Source organism: Athene cunicularia, assembly GCF_003259725.1.
Source record: "Athene cunicularia isolate RWA chromosome 14 unlocalized genomic scaffold, athCun1 chr14_part1, whole genome shotgun sequence".
NCBI lineage: Eukaryota > Metazoa > Chordata > Aves > Strigiformes > Strigidae > Athene > Athene cunicularia.
Genome location: NW_020799118.1, coordinates 7,615,638 through 7,625,310, shown reverse-complemented (window position 1 = coordinate 7,625,310; position 9,673 = coordinate 7,615,638). Strand labels below are relative to the sequence as shown.

The following is a 9,673-nucleotide window of genomic DNA, read 5'->3' as shown; positions in this document are numbered from 1 at the left end:
TACTTCTCAAGGTTTTTCAAACTTACATGGAAGTATACTATTTTCTGGAAAAGGTAACAGTTTTGGAATTGTGTAAAGGGTTCTGGAAGTACTCTTCAGGACTTTTTTAATTTCAGAGACCTGGAGTAAGGTGGTCTTGAGTATTCAGTCAAGTGACTAGCAGATGTTAGTAGTCTTATTAATACTTGTGGGGTTTTTGTCTAAAGATTTACAACATGTTAATTTACACTTCAGAATGGATGCTTGTATTAGGTGTGTGTTCATTGCCAGTAATTTTAAGGCTACAGTCTATTAGATGTTTTTCTGCACAGTAGTGACTACTGACACTCAGTTGTTCCTTAGATGACTGGATATAATCAGTCTTTTTCCCTAAAAGGAATACTATTTATCATTATTCAAGATGTATGTTTTTTTTACATGTGCACTTTCTCTTTTTACAGTGCTGTAGGTAAAACATGCCTACTCATCAGTTACACAACCAATGCATTTCCTGGAGAATATATACCCACTGTGTAAGTACTTATAAAATCCTAAAAACTCTTATGTCAACTTCTCTGTGCTTACTGCCATTCTAGATTCCTTATTTGAATTGTCTGCAAGCACCCTCACTTTCATCTTAAATGTGTAACTGAGTATCTAGGTGTGTGTCAGGAGAAGCACTTGGCTTTTACTGCTTAGCACACTTGTGCCTGTTCATGCTCCATCTGTTTAGCCTCTCTGACCTCTAGGCCTAGCTTATTATATTTACTAACATTTTATCAGATGTTGTTCTTTTAAAATAATGTGTTATTTCTATCTTTGATATCATTCATAATAAGCAGTCCCAAGGCTGCTTGTAAAACATCATATCATGGTCAGAAATAGCTGGTATATATGACTAGAGGGGTGGTTTTTTTTTGTTCCTTCCACTTTTTGTGCTTCTGCCAATCCTGTGCTAAGCCAGCCACGACTCTAGCTCCTCAGGCGTGATTGTGGGGATTAATTTATTTTGGTGCTTCCCATTTTCCTACATGTAAGGTTTTGTCAGTATCAGTATTAGTGTAGTTCTCTTTTTGATGGCCCATTGGGGGGAGGTGTTTATACAGAGCAGCTTCTTTGCTCTTTTTGGATGTGTCTGTGTCTCTTTTTGGACCTGGCTATCTAGCTCTCTAAGTATTGATGAGTTTTTCAGATAACAAAATATATTCTAGTGAGATGTACAGGTAACTTTACTCTTTCAAGACCTTGTCTTAATTACTCCTGTTTCCTTTTTTCGGTCTTAAACTCTCATTTTTGCATTACAGTGTGCTTGTGTTCCCAGTCAACCTAGTTTAGCCTTAACAAGTCATTAAACCCTTTGCATCTATAGTAGTGATGAGGTAAAAATCACACCTTTACTGGCCCCTTGTTATTAACTTTGATATTTTATTGGAGAGGTTTTTGATTAGCAGGATTAATAAATTTTGCTTACCTGCTGTTGTCATTAAGGATTCTTTGGTTGTTGCTCATGTATCTGCTGTTCTGAATCTTACAAAATGAAACATTAACTTGCTGGATGTCCCACTAATACTGGAAAGGGCTTGCTAAGTGCATCACCTGCTTTTCTGTTCTTACTGAGATTAACACTTCCTTTGGAAGAGCAATGAAAAAGATTACTTGTGTTCAGACTGGACCAAGTCTGTTGTGCATATTTTTTCTTTCCGCTACCCCATACCAGGCTCAGTATTCAAAGAACAACTTTAGGGTTTCTGGGGAGCGGAAGGATACAGTAAAAATGTTTCCATTTGTGTAGTGTTCCCAATCAGGACTCTGTAGGAAAAAGACCTTGGGTACCCCATTTCACTGCAAGCTAATGCAGTTAACTGTTTATTTTTCAGTTTTGACAACTACTCTGCTAATGTAATGGTCGATGGAAAACCAGTCAATCTGGGTTTGTGGGATACAGCTGGTCAAGAGGACTATGACAGACTACGTCCGCTCTCCTATCCGCAAACAGTAAGAACTACAGTGTGAAACTAGAAAAAAAAAATCTGTACAGCTTTGTCTAACATAAAGGTTTTTTCTTTTTGAACATAAGGCCAATGTTGTCACATCTGGAGTTGTATTTATTAGTAACAGTGACTTGTTGCAAGCTACCTTCCTTCATTTTACATGCTGTAGCTGTAATGTTATCCTTGATGTGTGTACAGTTGCACAAATGTTAAAGTTTGCATGCTTGTGTATTTGCATGCACTGATATATGTTGGCTTTTGTGTAGCTGCAGCCTCAGAAACAACTGTAATGCTTGATTTAAAACAAGAAACAAACAAACCCACCCCAAAACAAACAAAAAACCCCCCTCTCTGTGAACAGTTCCATCAGCTAGTCCATTGATTTTAAGTTTAGCATGCTTGCCAAAAGCAGGGTTTGTTTTTGTTTTCAGGCGTGCTGTTTGGCTGCAACCTGACACTGTCACTGCTAAGCACTTGATATTGTTTAGTCTCTGAAGATGTTCTAAATGTGAAAGAGGCAGCACTGAATGAAGATACTATTAGTATTGACAGAGTCTGCGTCAGAACTTTCAAATGTACTTAAGCCTGTGGTTATTTTATTACTTATTGTAGTTTGTGCTATAACATCAATACAGATGTGCTTCTGTCCTCCATGCTTGCAATTGGTTAAGTCCTGTCAGCATGCTGCATCTTTCCTTGTATAAGGAAAATGCTGAAGTAATCTGCTCTCTTCTTTCCAGTGTGACTTAAGCTACAGTTAATCTTTGTAGAGGCTGGTTTTCTAATCTCTTCAGAGCAGTTACTTTTATCTGGTGAAGCTGTGCTATAGGTAAAGAAAGGTGGTAATTTACAGGGGGTTTTGGCATTGATTGTTGTTAGCTGTCAAATATATAGTCAATGCTAATTATGTAAAATGCAAAATTATTCCAATTATTCTACAGCATAACTGCTCTCTTGAATAATGTGAATCTTGCTTAATAAACTATGGTGCTTTTTTAGTACACTGACTTAATTCACAGTTTTCCTTAATTCACTGCTCACTAACTCTTACAATTAGGCTTTTCCATCAGTTACGATACCCAAGATGGATATGAACTTGCCAGTTGTAGGCAACTCTAGTAGAAATGCCAGAAATACCTCCCTTTCCTAGGAAGAGAGACAGTGGAAAGCTTTTTTTTTTCCCTACTACTTTCATATTTATAGGATACTTAGAATTTAAGCTTTGCTTAACATTGTGAAAGTATTTTATTCACTTTATGTGAAAGTATCTCAGGGTAGAATAAGGTATGCTGAAAGATTTCTTAACAGTGTGAGAAGGCAGAGTTGTAAGGCAGAAGATTGCTCTTCCCTGTGGCAAAGGGACAGAATGCATGTGCATGTCTTCAGCCTGCACTGTGGCTTTCTGATAGACTGCAAAAGAATTCCATGTCAGTCTGAGCATATTCTTGGGGAAAAATCTCTTCTGTATAAGCATGTATGATGTTAAGCAAAAGTTTGAAGTACTTTCAGTTATTTGGATTGTGTTTTACAGCAGAAAATGAAACAGGGTGGTAAGCCTTGGACTTACGAAGCAGTCCAGATTTTTAGACTTGGGCAGTATGTAAGCTTCATCATCACTTAGGGAGAAAACCCCACGAGAACTAACAAAAAGCACAGAGGAAGAGAACAGTGGAGCTAATGAAGCCAGACTTTTGTTTTTTTAATCTGTATTCAGCCTCCCCCTTCCTTTGCTATGCTATTTAAAACTTGCCCCTCATGTGTTCTGGTGGCCCTCTCTTTCCCTATATGGGCACCTGAACTAGGTTCTGGGCAGGTGAAAGCAGGTATTGCTGGTTACTTGGCCAATATGTGTACCTCAATTAGCCACCCAGCAGTTCGACAGCTGTTAACTTCACAGGAAGAACTTTTCCATAGTGGAGGCATTAATTTTATATGTTTTTCCCTTACTCATATTTTTGTATTTTTCAGATTTCTCTATATATACAGAAATGTAATACCTTCTGAATGTATTTGAAATCCACTGGTATTTCAAAATACTTGGGGAAGGACAAAGTTGGGACAGAAAAGATGGTTAACTTTCTTTCCTCAGGAGACCAAATCAAAATGAAAAGCTGGGAGGATGCTTTTCATGAGGGGTTTGCTTTTGCAAGTTTCCTCTGACAATGCAGACAGACATTGAGAGGTTTAGGGGGAAGTTTGGTGCTCTTTTCTGGATGCAGGGAGTTGGCTGTGCTGAATTACAGGGCAGTGTCTCTATCAAGAAGAAAAAGCACATTGTGAATATTTGTGAGCACACACTGCTGACTGAGAGAACATTTTCACTTAAATTCATTTTAGAAGTAACTTTATCTCCTACTGTTACTAGGTTGGAGGAACCAATGGTAAGAATCTATCTTCCAGTCTGACAGATCAACCTATTGCCGTATGTAAAACTTTAAATAAACTTCAGTTCCAAGTTCTGTCATCTTGTCTTGCTTATGGTAGTGATAAATTGGCCCCTATTTTTTAAACAGCTACTTTTCTTGGAACTATTAAGTTACTAGATCTGAGAATTGTTAGCAAATCTCATTTATATCAGTTGCTAAGACAAAACCTTTTGCAAATAAATAGCTTTTCTTCCTACTTACTAAGATTGGTAGTGTGCAAGACACCTGAAATCTTCAAATAATTCCTCATGGTTACACTGAATTTTTTGATCTCTGGAGCTAGAAAAGGAGAGGGTCTGCATAATGTGCAGAACTTCTGCAGGTTTGTGGTGACTGAATTGGAAAACAGAAGTAGTGGCCATAGTATCACATGATCTGATGTTGTTTCTTTCTTCTTCTGGGACACTGCTACGGAAACTTGTTGGGGTGATGCATGAACAACTGGGTTGCAAGTGCTTAGCAGTGCAGATGTCAGATGCTGACCTAACAAAATGCCTTGAAATGCAGCACAATCAACTAACATTCTGAAATGCCTGATTCTTTACCACATTTGATACTGGAATAAGTACGGATGCAAGAGGTAGGTTGGGGGAAGATGGGCTTGTGTGAGAGATGCTTATGGAGTTTTGGGTCATACAACAAGATTAGTCATCTTCAGCTTCGATGGAGAAAATTATTCTGAATGCTTGTAGACTACAGTGTGTCGTGTATGAAGCTCACTGGTTTTTGACTGTACAGCAGTTAGTGTAAACATGTGCTCTAAAATGTTTTTACCTGTGTTTACTTACAATCTTCCTTCTGCCTTCAACTGAAAAGTGAGATGTGTAAGATCCCTGAAAACACCCACTTTTCTCTCTGCTTCCTTATTATTTAGAAAGAGAAGGAACTTTGTGGTTTTTAATACCCTTCTCAATTCTAATTTGGTTATAGAGATTCTGAAGTCTTTGCATACTGATATTCAGTAGAACTGACACTTCTACAGGATTTTTCTGATTTGGGCATGAAAGTAATAATTGTAAAAACTATCATTTTATGATTTTTAAAAATTCCATACTGAGTACTTTGCCATTTAAGACTAATATACTGCTCTACATTTATTAGTGCTGTATTCGTATTTTAAAAACTGAGGCCAATGGTAACACTTTGAAACACCCTATACTGATGAGTTGCACATCTTTTGGGGCTTAGATCACTTAAAAAGTTTGCAAAGAGTATCCAGCCTCAGGTTAGAGGCCAGTCTAACAACTTGTCACTGCTTCCTGGGTTTGTCAAGGATCTGCAGTGTTCGGTTTTGGTGGGTTTTTTTGAACATCGGTGAGGGAGATGACATTTTGGGAAAAAAGCTTGCAGTGCAATGGTATTAGCGTTTTAGTTGCTGGCTACTGCAATAGCTGATTTTAAACTTGATTACAGTCTATCTGTTGGTTCCCCCCACCCTTTGTGTCTGCTTGTAGCTGCCTGGGAAGGGATTTCCCTCTGGGAGAGCTACCCCTAATGGTCCTGTGCAGTTGTATCCTTGACCTTGCCTTTTGCAAGTGCAGTAGAGGTGCTGTGACATTGGCCTTTTCAGGGTGAGGAGAGTTCGTGAAGGTTGCTCTGCTGGCCTAACTTCAATTCACCTGTTTTGCAGGATGTCTTCTTAATCTGCTTTTCCCTTGTGAGTCCTGCTTCCTTTGAAAATGTCCGTGCTAAGGTAAGTACAAGCTGGTATCACTTTGTTTCTAAGCGTTCAGCTTAGTGTTCACTTTACAGCAAGTGTCTGGAAAATATTAGGTGATTATTTTTTTCTTTTAAATTTTGGTTTTGGCAGGTGATGTGAAATGTAGTTTGAAAAGGCAGGAGCGTGTTTGTGTAACTTTTAAGTCATGCAAGTTCAGGGCACATCAAATACTTTCAAGTATGAGTCATTCCTTGATACATTGATACAATAACAGTACTTTTCAGCCAACAACATGCCAAGATCCCAAACAGGAATTTCCCTTTTAATGCAACTTAAAAGCAAAAATTAAAGCACAAATTTGTGTAAACATCAGGTTGATATTTGCTTCTAGCACCAGGCAGCAGTGAGCATATGCTGTGTTGCCCTTGCAGCCTCTTGTGCCCTTGACAGCTGAGCTGTACAGTACTGTGGAGACCTTGCAAGTAAGAGGTGGTCTCGTGGGTGAGGGAAATGCAGATCAGCAGTTTTCTGGTGTGTGGAGAAAGTACAGCCCTTAACAGGGTACACTTTTTAAGTATACAGAAATACCTCTTGCAGAATTTTTAATGAAGCCAGCTGTAAGCTCTTTTCTAATACTGCCTTCATGGGGCCTTGTGTTCTCCCCTTTACTCCTTGACTCTTGAAAGTGTCACCAGCCTTTTAATCGGACGCTTGAGAGCCTTTGTGGAAACGTCCCCACTACACAACCTGTGCTGTTGTTTTGCAGTGGTATCCTGAGGTGCGGCACCACTGCCCCAACACCCCCATCATCTTAGTGGGCACCAAACTCGATCTCCGGGATGATAAGGACACTATTGAAAAACTGAAGGAGAAGAAGCTGACTCCCATCACCTACCCACAGGGCCTTGCCATGGCAAAAGAGATTGGTATGACGGCAGCGGGGTTACTGTTGGCTCGATCTGAATTTTGTTTGTGGAGGATGTACCTTAATTAAAGGAAATGCCTGGCCTCTGTGGTGGAGGTGGCTACAAGCAGTGCTTCTCCCATTGTGGAAAACTTTGTAATTGCCTTTTTGCTCTCCACAGGTGCAGTGAAATACCTAGAATGCTCAGCACTTACGCAGCGAGGCCTCAAGACAGTGTTTGATGAAGCTATCCGAGCAGTTCTGTGCCCCCCTCCTGTAAAGAAGAGGAAGAGAAAATGTCTGCTGCTGTAAACGTTACCCTCCCCCACCCCAGTCCAAACCCTGTGCTTTGCTCAGAACAATGGAGCATTCACATTCAATGCCAAGTTTTTCTGTTATAAATTAGTTCTCTTCCATAAAGTCTTGAACCAATCAACAATTTCATGGTTTCATTTGTTTAAAGTATGAAAGTTAACTTGCATTCTTCTAAAAGCGAACTCCTGAAAAGACAAACCTATGTAAAGCCTTATTTTTAAAATCCTATTCTTGCTCATTTAAGTGTTGCCAAACTATCTGCTGAACTAAGTTGCATTGTTGTGCTATGAACACTAAGCACTAAACTGTTTTTTAAAGATTCTTCTTGAAGATGACTCTAATTTCTGGTAGGAAATGCAAAAACACTTTCTAGTTTTTCACAGTAAGTAACAGTACCGTATAATTAGCAAAACACTGCACTCTGATGTGTTTTATTATTAAATGTTTTCTCAACCCAGTCATTGCATAGCGTTGTGTATCGAACCTAAATCTTTGACAATGACTGACACCCTCAAGTCACAGTGTAAAATGCTTTATCATTGGTAAGGGCTTGGTTGCAATCTAGTTCTTGCTGCTGTGATTTAAAAAAAATAAATAAATAACTATTCTTACTGAAGTGTATCTAGTCCTTTTGACAGCATTGTATTGTGATGGAGAAATGAAGAGTGGGTTGGATCAGATGCTGGTGCCAGACAGTATTTTGACACTGTACAGATGACTTGCACTACACTGCCAGGGTAGTAGAAACTGAATTGACTTTTAGTGCAGGTTAAACTCAGCCACCATTTTCCCTGAGGTGCAGTAGTGAAGAGGTTGGTGTTCACAGGTAAATTCTGTTGGATTTCAGGTAGGGCATTCATTTAGGTACAATTCTGAACAGTCATTCCCACAACTGTTGTGTAGTAAATGCTTTTTCTTGTAGAATCTTTTTACTGAGCAATATAACTTGTATTTTAAACCCTTTCTGATTATAAAATTTGCTTTTTTTTTTTTTGGTAGAGTAGAATGTTCAAGCATATCCTCCTTATTTTCCTGTTTTTTCTGACCCAGTAAGTTATGCTTTCTGAGGAGCTTTTAGTCCATTAACTAGGTGTAAAAATCATGTGAAGCAGCTTTACACATTTTAGTAATTTTTATATTTTAAACCTCTATAAACTATGAACCTTCTCAACTGTCACTGCCAATATCCCCACCACTGTAACATGACTAATGCAGACAAGTGTTCTTTATGTCACTCCATGTACATGTGCAGCCTAGATTGAGTAATGGTAACTTGGGTCTGTGAGGTTCTGTAAATTAGTGCTAATGTTCTGTACATTCTAAACTGGCAGGAAATACAATGTTGAACTACACCCTTTCAACCACTAAAGCAAAATTTAAAAATAAAAGTTGCAAAATTGTGAAGTTTTTACATTGATCTTTTGCTAATGCAATTAGCAGTATGTTTTGCATGTATGACTTAATAAATCCTTGAATCACATGTGTGGTAATGTTTGAGTTTCTGAGCAAGTGTTCTCCTTGTCCTGAATAATCTTCTCTCCTTGGGTGCCCACAGCAGTGTGGCCTTTAGCTCTCCCCAGAGGCTCTTTCAGTGATGCCCTGATGTTAAGAACTAAAATTAAATACGGTACTTTGCAATGTTACTTCAGAGGCTGACATGAGCATTTGCCTTGTTACTAGCTCAAATGATGTTTTAAAGCTACACAACCAGGGAAAACCACACCTGTTTTGCTAGTTAAAATTTAATTTAATTTAATAGTTTGTGAAACCGTGGCTCTGGTAAGTTTGTGCTTCAATGCCTCCTTTTCAAGGTAGAGGCAGGCTGCAGGGCTGGGAGCAGGCTGCCCCTCCCTGGGGAGGAGCAGGGCTGAGCCTTCGCTGGCGTGGGGACTCCCCTTGCACAGCAGCTGTAACCTTGGAAGGGCGGTCACACCCAGCGCGCCTCAACATAGGACAACACTTTTTTTAGAGCTCATTTTATTTTTGTCTCCATAGTAAATAAATACCACAGCAGGAACATCCACATGGTTATTCTCAATCACATCATGGTACTTATTTCAATCAATACTTTTTAATAAGAAATGCTGCTGTGCTTTCAAAACCAAACGTTAAAATGGCTGCAGACTAGAAATAAAGAATCCACTTTTTTAAAGTCAGTACAACTGGTTACACATTTTTTGGGAAAATTAGATCAGGGCTCCTGCTGGAGCTAGAGCTAGTGACAGAGATGATGCCAGAGCATGAACAGATTGTTTTGTTCTCATTAAGTGGTTACAATATTACTTCACTTTAAAATCAAGAAAAGTAGTCATATGGATCAACAAATAGAAAAGACAGGTAGATTCAAGAATATTGCACATGTATGTCCAAGCAGCTCTTAACCACAACACTCCCCCCC

The 9,673-nt window shown here is 39.0% G+C and overlaps 1 protein-coding gene across 1 annotated transcript; it reads left to right on the top strand.

Annotated features, from left to right (window-relative positions):
- Positions 1-390: 390 nt before the first annotated feature.
- RAC1 (Rac family small GTPase 1) lies at positions 391-8,755 on the top strand. The gene is made up of 5 exons (XM_026859295.1): positions 391-512; positions 1,857-1,974; positions 6,027-6,089; positions 6,823-6,982; positions 7,142-8,755. The coding sequence occupies exons 1-5, from the start codon at positions 418-420 to the stop codon at positions 7,270-7,272; spliced, it is 567 nt and encodes a 188-aa protein (XP_026715096.1). The 5' UTR covers positions 391-417; the 3' UTR covers positions 7,273-8,755.
- Positions 8,756-9,673: the final 918 nt, after the last annotated feature.